The 13,959-nt window shown below is 46.9% G+C and overlaps 1 protein-coding gene across 13 annotated transcripts in view; it reads right to left on the reverse strand.

Moving 5' to 3' along the window:
* The window catches only part of Snx29 (sorting nexin 29), a 413,834-nt gene that overhangs the window by 334,410 nt on the left and 65,465 nt on the right, over positions 1-13,959 (reverse strand). For 11 of the 13 annotated variants that reach the window (XM_087574449.1, XM_087574446.1, NM_001109526.2 and 8 more), the window contains 2 exons: positions 13,058-13,430; positions 2,734-2,864 (listed from right to left, as the gene is read on the reverse strand). In XM_087574449.1, the coding sequence (XP_087430575.1) occupies positions 2,734-2,864; positions 13,058-13,430 (504 nt within the window). Of the gene's footprint in view, positions 1-2,733; positions 2,865-9,623; positions 9,758-13,057; positions 13,502-13,959 lie in introns of those variants that run through there. The other 2 variants (XM_087574455.1, XM_087574457.1) reach the window with 2 other exon arrangements.

Here is a 13,959-nt window from a genome sequence, read left to right on the forward strand (position 1 = left end):
GCTCATCCATTCTGCAGGAGCTTACTTACAGCCCCAACTGAGGGCTCAGAACTGACCAGTGTCAAACTCAGGGCAACACTCCTTGTGCGTGTGAACCTCACAGACTAGAAAGGACAGGCACTGTCTAGTTATACACAAATTCGTCTCTGCCAATATCTCCATCAGAACAATGAAGACAGCTTTTTAGGATTACACAGTGAGGCACATGAAGCCTGACCGGTCCAAGTAGGGAGCAGTGGGGAAAAAAAAGGCATTTTTAAAAAAGTGTTATTTGTCAAGAAATATGTGTTCTAGTTCCAGAACTCAGAAGGCAGAGGCAGGAGGACTGCCACAAGTTAAGGCTTGTCTGATCTATATAATGAGTTTCAGGCCAACTAGGGATACATAGCAAAACCATGTCTCGAAAAAGAAAAAGAAAGGTGACATCTACACTACAACCTGAGAGATGAACCTGGGTACAGAAGGTGGGGGAGAAGAGGAGTGAGAAGCAGAAGCAGGTTGATAGGAGCAGGGAAGGCGTGAATGAGAGGGAGTGAGGCTGCCACTGCTTGGAGGTTGCTTAAATGGCTACAGTAACAGTAGCAAACTATCCCATGTGCAGAGGGAGAGCCAGAGCATGATGCAACCTGACTGTTCTCCATATCTGCTCTGGCTGATAAAAAAAAAAAAAAAAAAAAGGACAGAAACACGGGCAAAAGGAGCCAGTGCAGGCTTGCTGAGAAGCCGTTTTGCAATAATAGCCCTGGTAAGAAATAACAGACAGACTAGAGATATGGAAGAATTCAGAGGACACATGCTATACATTTTTCCTTCAGACTGAAAATTTTAAAAATAGCCCCAAGCTATAGCTGTCAGCATAAACTGTAATCCCAGTCACTTAAGAGGCTGGAGCAGGAAGACAGCTAGTTGAGTGGCCTTAGTGAAATGCCTCAAAATAAAGACTACTAGGCTGACAAGATGGCTCCATATATAAAGGCATTTGTTGCCAAGTCTGATGACCCCAGTGTGACCCCCGAAATACACTTGATGGAAAGAAGTGACTCCCAAAAGTTGTCCTCTGGCCTCCACACATGCAGTGACACATCTCCACACACTCTCAGAATACATAAAAAGTAGATGTGATTTTAAAAGATTTGAATATGGGGCTAAAGAGATGGCTCAGTGCGTGGTTGAGAGCCCTTGCTGTTCTTCCAGAGGACCCATGTTCAGTTCACAACACCCACATCTGTTGGCTCACAATTAGTTGCCTATAACTCCAGTGCCAGGGGATCTAATACGCTCTTCTGGCCACCATGGCCACCATGGGCACCTACATGTGCACATAACCACATATAGACACAAATATACACACACGTTTTAAAGGATTTAAAAGGCTACTGATATGCCCTTTAATCCTAGCACTCAGGAGGCAAAGGCAGGTGGATCTCTGAGTTTGAAGCTAGCCTGGACTCCACAGGGGGATCTAGGCCAGCTAATCTATACAGCGAAATCCTGTCTCAAGAAAAAAAAATAATTAAAGTAAAAAATAAAACTATGAGAATGGAGGAAGGCCTCACTCAGGTGGGATTCCCTTCAGATCCCCCAGGCCTAGCACCATGTACATAGCAGAAAAGGTAAATGCTAAACAAAGAACACCATGAACTCCAAATGTGAGCCTATCATTGGCTGGGCGCATGATGCCAGCTCCCACGGAATCTTGACTGTGAAGAGTAGAGCTGCTTCCCAGAGGGCTCCACAATCTACCATATCAGATCACATCAGTGTGTGACAGTCACTACTTGTACCGCTTCAAATGGCACATGTCACCTTTAGCTGCAGGCATTTAAGTAACACTTGGTCCTGGTGGTGATGCTGTTTGGGAAGGTTAAGGGGATGTGCAGCCTCACGGGAGGAAGGACATCACTGCCGGTGGGCTTTGAGAACATAAAGCCGTACACCATTACCAGTTCTCTCTGCACCTTGTTCATGGTGGCTGCTGAGAGCTCAGTTTCCTTCTCTGATTGTCATGTATGCCTTCTACCATGCCCCCCACTGTGATGGTCTCTTAACCTTCTGGAGCTAGAAACCAAAATAAACTCATTCTTTCAAGAATTGCTTTTGGTCTTCGTGTTTATCACAGCAACAGAGAACGAGCTCATATACTCCTCAACTTAACAAGCAGCCACTGAAGCTAGGAGTAAGGACGAAGACAGGAAGAATGTTAGAGCCAAGGGGGTGAAGTTAGAAGACTACAGGCTGCAGGTGAACTGAGGAATGCTCTCAGATTAGCTGCACATCTCTGAAGCCATCACCAAATAGGCACACACAGAAAGAGAAGCACACAAGAAAAAGAAGCACACACAGAAAGAGCAGCACACACCAAAAGAGAAGCACAGGTGCTGGGTGGGGCCTTTACAAAGTTCAGATATCCCATCTCCTTAGGTGCAAAATAATGGTCACTGTTTGTGGTTAATTTTGATGTGACCAAGTTTAGCAATAGACTGTTGGGGGCAGGCATGTGAGTCTCCTAGGGTCTTGCCAACCAGTTTACCTCAAGGCATTCTAGTGGAGCATCAGTAACACTCTAGTTCTAGAGGAAATCTCTAAACTACTTCTTAATTTTCAATGTCCACAAGCCATCCTTGACCCGAGCCCCAGATCTCCTAGCTCCTACCTATTCCTACCTGTACAGATAACTCAAAAACTCCCCTCTGGTTCTTGGAACAGAAGCTGGAGAAGACAGGAAGTACCCACCTGCTGTACCATAGGAGCCCACTCCACTGACGGGAAAGAGGATGTCAGTGTCAGCATCAGCATCTCCATGAAGCACCTGCAGTGGGGCCCAGCCATGTACCTGGGGGAGGCTGGCATTCCCATCCAGTGTCCTATGGAGAAAGAATACAGCTGCATGACAGGGCCTCCAGACATCCCACAGCATCTGGGTTCCTCAAGTCCCCAGGCCTGGATGGGGCTGAAATCAGGGCCATGGAGCTCAGAAAGGACCCCTCAAGTACTTGTTTATGGGGGCTCGTTGAGTGTCTCCTGAAAGCAGGCACTGTGTTCACCACAAGGGCAAAGAGCCAACAAATGGTTACCATGTGCACTTGGAGCCTATAGTCTGCAAGAGCACACAGACATCAGTCATGTCACCCTAAGGTAGAAGGCTCAGCTCAGGATCATGGAGCAGAGCAGGAAGCTGAGGAGGAAGACCCTTTTTACAAAGGTTGTTTGTAGCCAACCATAATAGTGTACACTGTACTGACAATTTTAGGATTTTTTGTTTCATTAAAAACACAGAAATATTATAAAAATGTTTTCACTTTAGTCCCAGTGTTGGGCTTTGACTATGATTTGCCTCGTGCTCTAGCGGAGGTATGATTTTGCCAGCTGCGGACAGTTGCTGCACCTGTGTGATGTCTGGAATTCTGGGAACTTTTCATAGGGCATACAAATGCTGGGGCTTGAGAGACGAGGCCGTCTGTCAGTGGGCTGTTGTTGGATGTTGGTTGCTCTAAGTTGTTGCTGGTTGTTGTTGATCGTAGTATGTTAGGTAGTTGTGTGCAAAGAAGAACAATAAGAAGAGATTAGATATCCTGAATGCTAAGGAACTCAGTGCCCCTAATCAACAGGAAGTAGTATAACTGTAGATAACATCGCCCCCTTTCAGACCCCTGACTTTATTCAAGGATCTCACTCCTTTCCTCTCTGTTATGTTTTGATTTAATCGGGAACCTATGTGCCTTGAAGGTCCTTGTCCCCAGTTGGTTTTTGATCAATCTATAAAGATGTCACCTGCCAACGACTGAGAAAAGAGAGAAGGGGAGGAACCCTAAGATTTGGATGGGCTAGGACAAGGGAGAGAGAAGAGACAGAAAATTGCCATGACTCGGGGAAGAAGGATGAGACGTAGGAGCTACAAGAAAGAAAGCCAACCAGTCATGTGAGAATTTAGGTGGGCAGCCATCAGCCATTTCCCCGATTGGGCCTTTGGAAGGTTTAGGAGTGCCTAGTCTCTGGTCTAGCCAAGACGTTTTAAATTAACGTGTGTGTGTGTGTGTGTGTGTGTGTGTGTGTGTGTGTGTGTGTGTGTGTGTGTGTGTGTTCCATTCATGAATCCAGATAGCTCCTGTGTTGGTAAGAGCATGTGACCCACTGGGAGCTAAAGCAATGTAGATAAAATCACCACCCCACCTCTCTAACCTTCTCTCTCTTCTCTCTAGTGTGAGGAGGTTGAAAGATGGAAGAAAGACGAACCCACAAACTAGCCCAGGCCAGCTCCAGTACACCTACGCTCCCAGCATTGGGAGGGGAGGCCGGGAAGCACAAAGGCACACGCTCTTTGTGTAGCTCGACCTACCACCAACTTGGAGTCTTACTTTGGTTTGATTCTGTTGGGGATGAAGGGTGTAGATTTTGGGTTTTACCAAGACTTTTTAGCTTTTACTTCTTTGTTTGAGATAGAGCCTAAGGTGTCCCGCGCTGATGGAGAATGCTGTACAGAGCTAAGGATGGCCTTGACCTTCTGATACTCTTACAGTTTATACACTCACACTGTGCACTAACTGAGAACACAAGGAAGCTCTCAATATCACACCTACTACTATATCAAGTAAGAAAAGGGGGAGGGAGAGAAAAGTCAAATTATGATTTTTAAACTTTTTAAAAAGCTTATGTGTATGGGTCTTTTGCCTGTGTGTATGTCTGTGCACCATGTGCATACAGTACCCATAGAGGCTAGAAGGTGTCAGATCCCCTGGAACTGGAGTTATAGACCATTGCTGTTAGGTCCAAAGTGGGTTCCCCATGGCAATCTGGGCTCAGCTCAGGCTGTGCTCTGACCAGGAAGCAGAAGGGCTGCTGGTGGATAAACAAAACCCTAAAAGCAGTGCTCTTCCGAGCCCGTGATGCAGGGTTCTGTTTGTCAGGAACAGTCTCTACTGCAGAATCTAGTTCCCCATTAACACACACTGGCAACAATATCAAAGTCCCCTCCTAATTCCCAGGCTGTTCTGACACACAAGAACTCCATACCCTAACTTCCAGGCTCCCTCCCAACCCTCCTCTTAAAAAACTAGTGATGCTTTCCCAGTCTTTTACTGTGTTCTATGCCCTCAGAGACAGCCATAGCAATCTCGAATTTCCCCCAAGAAAGCTTTCTTTCTACCCACGGAGCAGTTTGGTTCAGTAGTTTTACTGCTCCCTCACAGCTGTGAGCTGCCAAGTGAGTGCGGAAACTGAAGTTGGGTCGTCTAGAAGAGCAGGCAGGGCTCCTGACCAGCAAGTCACCTATCTCCCAAAGTATGTACTTTTGCAGAATCTGGTGGCGCACGCCCATAATCCCAATGCTTGTGAGGCAGAAGTAAGAGGGCTACAATGAGTTCAAGGCCAACCTGAACTACACAGTGAGACCCTGGCTCAAAACAATATCACCCGGTGACCATATACAACAGTACCCAGACTGAGATCTTCAAAAATCAAACCAGAATGGTACCCAGCCTCCTGCCTGCATGAGCCTCCACATGTATCCTTTCTTTACTCTAGGGCACAAGTCAAGACATTTTTCTCTGTAAACATTTTAGACTGTGTGGCACACTCTTTTTTTTTTTTTTTTTTTTTGAGCTGGGGACCGAACCCAGGGCCTTGCGCTTGCTAGGCAAGCGCTCTACCACTGAGCCAAATCCCCAACCCCTGTGTGGCACACTCTTATAGGCAGTATTTCTTTACAAGCCTTTAAAAGCCAACAACCAAATCTATCTGGGCTAGCATTGGGTGCATGGTATAAGCATAGTAAAAATACCTTAGACAAGTAAACATAGCTTATTTGGGAATCCACTATACTCAAGGCTGCACCTGATAACCAGAATCCAGTGGTTACCACCAAGATTACCTGACACAGTCCTAGAGCCCCAGGACACCTAGTGCACAGTATACAAGCAGAGACCAAGAGCAATGTCCTTCTTTGCACATCTGCAGAGACCCGCCATGATCTACCTAACCTGTGACTGGAGAGTCTCCTTCAGGATCCCGACCCTCAAATCAGAGACTTCTGTTAGAGACTGGCCCTGACCTTCAGCTAAGAAGTGTCATACAGGTGAGCATCGTTGGGCCAATAGGCTCAGATAGCTAGGAATTCAGAGTGTGAACCCTGTACGATGACCCTCAGCATGACTGCTAGGAGAGTTTCCTTCCATCTCAGGGGCAAGCTCCATCTTGCTGGCAGGACCCAGAACCAACTCGTGTCCGGCTTCTGAGGTGTCTCATGTTTGTGTGTTACCCAGTAAAGGGTGTACAAGGGAAGTTGCTGTTATCCCATTATCTAACTAAAGCACACATCATAACTGTGCTGCCTGTCCCTACTGTCCACATGCAGCTTGCCCCTCCTTTGTTCCCTCATCACTCTAAATTCTGGACCAGAGTCCAGGAGGGGACCTGACTGCCAAAGCTGACCCAAGGACCCTGAAGTCAGGTGACCCAGGTCCCCCTTGCTTTCTGTTCCCACCTTCTAAAAATGGTGTACAATCTTCCTTCAAGGTTGAGATTCAGATCCCACAAACTGGCTGCCTCCCTGTGCCACAGAAAATAAAGCTTTCATTTTTAAGCTTCTGTCTCTGAAGTGAGTTTTCTTGGCTCTACCCCAAACCCAACATACTAATGTATAACTTCTGTTATACTAACTATGAATATCTACCTTCTTGCTCATGACAAGAAACCCAGGGAATGGTCCTAACAGAATCTTACGAGTAAATCGTTTGCCTCCTTCCATGACCAGCACAAGAACAGTTAGACAGAGGGGCAGAGGTAAAATAGGGACAGCTCCTGCCTTGGTCCTGGCCACTGACCCCATCGCAAGTTTCAGATAAGCATAGCTGTGTCTCCGGGCTATCAGAACCACCCTCTTCCGACTCTGATGCAGCAGGTGGTTGCCACGTTGCTCCCAACTGACATGTCCAAAATTGAGCGCAGGCCTAGCTCAGCCTGGCTATGGGGGTTTTCTGGAAGTTACCCAGCATTCCTCAGGCACTTGTAAAGCCTGTTCTACCAAAAGAGGCCACTTCCTTACCTCAGCTAAAGGGACCTATGGTCCTCCAATTAACACACCTGTAGTGCCTGTCAGTACTCAAGTCCGTCCTAACAACCTGGTTGCCTCCTCCCCTAGGCTCCTCATCCTTGTTATGACCTGGCTATTCTCTCTCCTGCTCCTGCTTCTCTGACTTCTCTATTCTCCATCCCTTGCTGTTCTCTCCTCTCTCACAGGAAGCTAGCCATGTCTAGTCTACCTCTTTCTCTCTCTGTTCTGAACTCTTCCAGATGCCTCTGACTATTCTCTCCCTCATATCTACAATGATAAGCTTTCTCTTAACTATACCAGGGAGTAGTCATGTTATCAGTGTAATATGTATGTATGTATATACATATACATATACATATACATATACATATACATATACATATACATATACATATACATATACATATACATATACATATGTATATATATTGGCAGGCAGGCAGACAGGGCATGTTCTCAGAGAAGGAAACAGTACTGGCCAGTCTGTGAGAGCTAAACTTAGATTTTAAGTTTAAATCACTGTGCTTAAGAGATCTGTAAACAAAACCTGAAGTTGCACTCCCCCAAGGACAGCCAAGTCCCGGGGTTCAGGGGCGTTGCTCATGTGAGAAGACAAGCCGTGACTTTTCACTTCCGTAAACAAGGTTGGCTGCCTTGGCTACACGGGACATGCTTGATCCTGTCTAGTAGTTATATACACACACATATAGATCCCATAGGAGAAGGTACGTAGGCAGGAAGTACATCAGGATATATGCTTGCCCACAGTTTGATGAAAGCGAGAAGTACACAGCCTTGTGGGTTTTGCTTTCATAATTCACAGCCCTTCTCTGGGAATCCCAGGAGTGGAGCTGACCACTATCCACTGTCCTGGCTAGTACTGAATAAAGCTTGCTTCAAACTTGGCCTTATTCTCGCCCGGAGGGATCAGCAAACCCTAGCTGCAAAAGTCCTGCTCCCTCTCTAGGCATGTGAGCTTCTGCTCTTGTTTCAAAGACAATTCTTGCCATTCCCTAGCAGCCTATGTGAGTCGGAGCAAAGCCAGAGCCATGAAGGGTGAGGCCCTCAAGGGCCACGGTCTCCATTGATGCCTGGATTGGCTTTAAGAGCAAACAAAATGGCTCAGCAGATAAAGGTGCTTGCTGTCAAGCCTGACGACCCGAGTTTGACCCCCTAGGACCCGTGTGATGAAAGAAGAGAACTGTATAAATATCTTCACACAAATGTACACACACACACACACACACATACACACACACACACGTAAACAAGACTTAAAATTGGCTTTAAAATAACAGAAAATATCATTTATCATTAAAACAAAATACCTGTTTCAAAATCTAGACAATGTTAAGAATAAAGTCCAAGCACAGTGGGTGAGGGGCTTCCTAGGCGGCCAGCATCCATGGGAAATACGGAGTAAAGGAAAACTGGGCATCACCACTAGACCACCCCAACAAGCAGCAAGACCAGATCTATGGTGCCGGCCACGGCTCCTCGTTTGCATGGTTGCAGTGAAAGTGCACGTAAACTTTTCTACATTCAATTTACTGTACAAGTTCATCTCCATACATCAGACAAGATGTTCACAGCGGGCATACTGGTGCACACCTTTATTTCCAGCACTCAAAGGCAGAAGCAGGAAGATCTCTGGGAATTAAAGGCTGGCCTGGTCTACTAACAACCTGTCCTGTTCCAGGAAAGCCAGGGCAACAGAAAACTCAGTTCAATCCCTAAGACTGCAAAAAAAGACAAAAATTGCCCAAGAGCCTCTCCCCACCCAAAAAAAAAAAAAAAAAAAAAAACTGATGACACAAAACAGCATTAGGATCCCATGATCTGAGCACACAGGACACACTCCTCTGCAGGTTCACGCCTGGTGCACATTCGGGTCAGAGCAGGTGCTCTGCTTCTCTGAACAGGACTTTGGAGTCTTGCTGCTCAGCTCTTTCTGAGTTGAGACAATGTACTCAGGGCAGATTCTCCACCCAGGTGCACAGCCTTCATGCCTGCCTGGGCAAGTGTCTGCTCAGGCTTGGAACTGGGGCCTGTGGAGCCAGCTTGGCCCGTGCACAAAATGGCTGGACCAGCCTCAGCTACAGCTCAGGGCACTCTTGCTGCAGACTCCTAGCAGGAAAGAGGAGCTTAGTCACTAGGAGATGGACATGGCTCATGCTTGTGACTCTGAGTGACCCCAACACTCTCCAAACTCACTTCTTTACTGATGCCAGGGCGCAAACAAGAGGATTGAAACATTCCTTTCCATAATAAAGCTATTGCCTATCTTGAGGAAAAAAAAACAAAAAACAAAGAACAAAGCCGATGCTTGTGATAGATACTGAATAAAGAGGGATCCAGCACCAAAGAAATGGTTAAATTACCAACAAAAAGAGAAAGCCCAAATTTGAGCCACCAGGCCACCCTAAAAACAAGCAACATCAAATTTTTCCAGAAGCATTCCAGGGGCAAACCTAACTAAGCCCCCTAACCTGGCCACATTTCCCAACATGACGGCTGTGTGAGAGCGCTAGACCTCTCCTATGACACTGAGCTGAACCCAAAAGCCAAGCATTACTCAATAAGCCACTCAGCACTGCCCGGCTCCTCCTCAGGTTGATCTGCAGACTCTTCAAGCAAGGTGTCCCTGTACACCGGTGAGAGGTTGTCCATGGTCCAAGGAGGCCCAGGCTCCCAAGGTCACCCAACTCTGCTTTGTGCCTTTTACACATCACAATGCCAGTAACCACCCTGTCTTACAAGGTGGCCTCCCCCTCCAGGCTGCACACCTCTGGCACCAGGGGTAAGAAGAGAGATGCCTGGGTCTGAGGCATTGACTCACACAACTCACCATCTACAGAGCCACAGAATGCAGTGCATTCCAAGGGCACTTAGAACTAAAGGCAGTTTCAGTGATTGTGCCAACTTGGTTGGGAGACTTTCTCAGATATCGGGTCAAACACTATGCTAGAAGTTGTTGTGAGGGTATTTAAAAAAATATTAACATTTGCATCAGTAGAGTTTTAGTTAAAAGATTGTCCTGCTGGACTAGATGGGCCTCAGCCAAGGAACAAAAGCTACAAAACAAAAACACCAACCTCTCAGGAGAAAGTTCTGCCAGCAAACTGCCTCTGGGCTTGAACTGCGACTGCCCCTGTCAGTCCACATGCAGAGTTAGACTCGCCACACTCCACAGCCCCATGTGTCAATTCCCCAAGCCAGGAAAAAGAAAGTTCAAAACAGGGCAGGCATAGATACCACCAGAATCTCAGCCTGGGCCAGCCTGGGCTACACGACACCCTGTCTCAAAACAAACAAACAAACACAAACAAGGAGTCTGAGACATGTAAGCAGAACTGGAGTGGTGAAGGAAAACAGCACTAGTTACCTCACAGAACTGTGATTAAAACAAGAGGGTTCAGACTTCGAGCCCAGGCTCAACACAGCCAGAATCTGTGAACATGAACACCACTGCTAGAGATGATGCTGACAAATAGTTGTGAGTAGGAAACAGCCTTACACAGATGGCAGTCCAGGGGCCGAGGCAGGATCATGTATCTAAGGCCAGCTGAGCTACATCCAGAGACCCTGCAACAACAAAACCACAACAAAAGCAAACAGCCTAACCACTCAGCAGTGACAGAACCATTTAACCCGAGAGGCTTCTGCAGACACAGAACCAATGAGAGGGACTCGGGAGGCCCTGCTTCGTGAGACCGCATGCTGAGTGTCCCTCAGGCTCCAGTGTGAGCTGTGCTTCTGAGAAGTAAGAGAGCCTGTGTGAGTCCAAGTGGGTGGACAACACCAGCCCCCCAGTTCATGCTGTCAGACTCTTCTGCTCTTGTCAGGTCCTGGCTAACAGAAAACCCTGTCACTGGTAAATCCGTCCAGACACTGATCTCAGCCTGAATACTCTCCCAGATTCCAGAAGCAAGAATTCAACCTGGGAATCTCACAGTTCAGCAAAGGTGACCATTATATGAAACAACTAATTATGTAATGACATGAAATAGTAAGTTCTGAGGACTAGTGTATGTGGACCCACTCCCAGCATGGCCAACAATTCTGAAGTGTTCTTTCCTCTGAACCTGGCAGAGGAGGAGCATCACAGAAGAGCACAGGCAGACGGCAGGAGCGCATAGGTGACAGCAAAACCCTGTCAAATGTTTACGTTTATGTCTTTTATGTGTATGGATGCTTTGCCTGCGTGTGTGTATATATATTACATGCATGGTGCCTGATGCCTGCCCGCAGAGACCAGAAGAAAGAGAGCATCAGATCCCCTGGGAGCAGACCTTCAGATGGCTGCAGCTCACCATGTGGGGACTGGAAATCAAGTGTGGGTCCTCTGCAAGAGCACCAAGTCTCCAGCCCAAAAACTTCTTAAACGGATATAGTCTCCAAAGAAATAAGAGAAGTTATTATCACACAAACATGAACACCAGAAACACAGCACTGGAGCCATTATGGATGTTAGGGGGACCATGGCATCTCAGTCCCATAGAAGGACACGTTCACACATGTTCATGCCACCCTTTACCAGGAAGAACCATGACATTAGCCATGATTAGCACCATGTACTCTAGAGCTTTAAAGAAACAGCATTTAACTGGCTAGTATGGCTGTAAGGAGTGGGAGTACAAAGAACCATGAAGAGCAGCCAGCAGAAGCAGCTTGCTGAGTGACACCACTCGGTGTGCCGGTATGTGTGTGACACCACTCGGTGCACCAGTATGTGTGTGACACCACTCGCTGTGCTGGTATATGTGTCAAAGGCCTCCGATCCAGTGTGGCTTGGCTCTTTCCTCTGCGACCTGACAGAAGTGATGCTCACTAACCTAAGGTAGCGCCTCCCTGGCCACAGACAGTGCTGTGCTCAGCAGTCCTTGGTTTTCTTTTTGAGAGAGCCTCATGTGAGCCAGGGTGATAATCCTGAACTTCTGCTCCTTCTGCCTGCCTCCCTGCCCCAGTGCTGATGATAGACATGCACCACCACAGCCAGCTCATGCAGTGCCGGGGCAGAGTGCAAACCCAGAACTCTGAGCATGCCGGTCACATGCTCTACCGATGGAGCCACGCTGTCAGCCCTGACGCGGTTCTTAGCTTGTCACTGTTACACAAGACAGTTACCTCTTCTCAGGCCAGCGGTTCTCAACCTGTGCATCTCACAACCCTCTGGGGATTGAACAACACTGTCACAGAGGTCATCGAAGGTCATCAGAAAACACAGATACTTACATTATGGTTCATATCAGTAGCAAAATTACATTTATGAAATTGCAATGAAAATGTTTATGGTTGGGGGGTCACCACAACATGAGGAGCTCTATTAAGGGTCACAATGTTAGGAAGGTTAAGAATTAATGTCTTAGGCGCTGCAGATGTAATCAATGATTAGATCAAGGCCAAGTCCACGTTCCTCGTGAGCTTGTCACAGGTTAGACACATAGGAAAACCCAGCTTGTGAAAGCCAAAGCCTATGTTAAAGCAAAAATGTCAAAATACACATTCTGACGCTAATTTCTATTAAATCCATTTAAACAGACTCCATTTCCTTAATTCTCATCAGGGCAAGGTCAAAAAGATCTAAAGAATGAAAAATGCATCCAAAGAAATACAAAAACTGCACTATTTTTATGTATATGATGTGTGTACACATTCATACATCCACGCTCATGTGTGCACCTGTGGGTGACGCACACATGCCTTGGTGCACACGTGGAGGTCAGAGTTCAAGCTCGTGTGTCCTTGCTGTCCTTCTACCATGTTTGAGACAGGATCTCTCTTGCTCTTCCTGACTTCGAGCATCCAGTGGCACCCACCTCCCATCTCCCCCCTGGAGTGCCAGGATCACAAGTGCCTGCTCTGCCCCATTCAGCTGGGATGCGGGGAATCTGAACTCAGGTCATCAGGCTTGCACAGCAAGGGCTTTACCGACTGAGCCATTTCCCCAGCCCCCAAACTCACTCATTCCACTCACATCCATAGAAAACAACTCCTGTCAGAGCTCACCTGTCTGGCGACTCCTTGTGGCCCGTGTGTCCCCTTCCTAATGGGTTCCTGTACACAGCCTCCTCGCTCTCATCCACATCGTCATCAATGCTCTTCACATCAAGCTTCTGGTAGCCCAGCTCCCCGTTCAAAGATGCAGAATCCATTTTCCATGAGTTGCTGCTCTGGCTCCCGTTGGAATTTGGCCCAAAGGGGCCTTCAAAGGCTGCCATGATGTTGACAGAGGATCGGTCAGAGTTCTCCTCCGAACTCTCTGCAGTCCCAGGCATCTTTTTTAAAGTGTCCCCAGCGCCCTGCTCCTCATCGTCATCATCAAAAGAGACAATGTTGGTCACCTTCTTCCTCCTCCTCCGCTCCCTTTTACATCGGGCATCTGGCGAAAGAAAAGCTGTGGTAGCAGACAGAAGGAAGGCAAGCCTCACTCCTGTGGGGCAGCAGGACCTACTGTCACAGCAAGAATAAACCAAAACTAAATCAGATTCTCTTGGGGGTTTAGGGTTTTTCTAAATAGATTTTTCCCCATACAATATACTCTAGCTATATAATGTCCCCAGCTCCTTCCAGATCCTCCCCACCCACTCAAATCCACACCCTTTCCCTTTCTCTCTCAGAAAGCAAACCTGTACCTAATAGTAAAAGAAAATAAAACTAATCAGAGTAGGGCAAAACAAAGAAATAGGAAAAGGGCCAAAGAGTAAGAACAAGAAATACATACAGACACAGAGACATACACATTCGCATACACAAAAAACCCATAAAGGCAAAAAAGAAAAATCAAAAACCATAATATATAAGCAAACCACAATGTAGGATTTTAAAAAAAAGAAAAACTCCAAAAACTACCACTGAGTTCGTTTTATGTTGGCCACTACTGCTGGGCCTTTTTTAGGGTTTTTTTTTTT

Source organism: Rattus norvegicus, chromosome 10 (assembly GCF_021556685.1).
Source record: "Rattus norvegicus strain SHRSP/BbbUtx chromosome 10, alternate assembly SHRSP_T2T, whole genome shotgun sequence".
In the NCBI taxonomy this organism is placed as follows: Eukaryota; Metazoa; Chordata; class Mammalia; order Rodentia; family Muridae; genus Rattus; species Rattus norvegicus.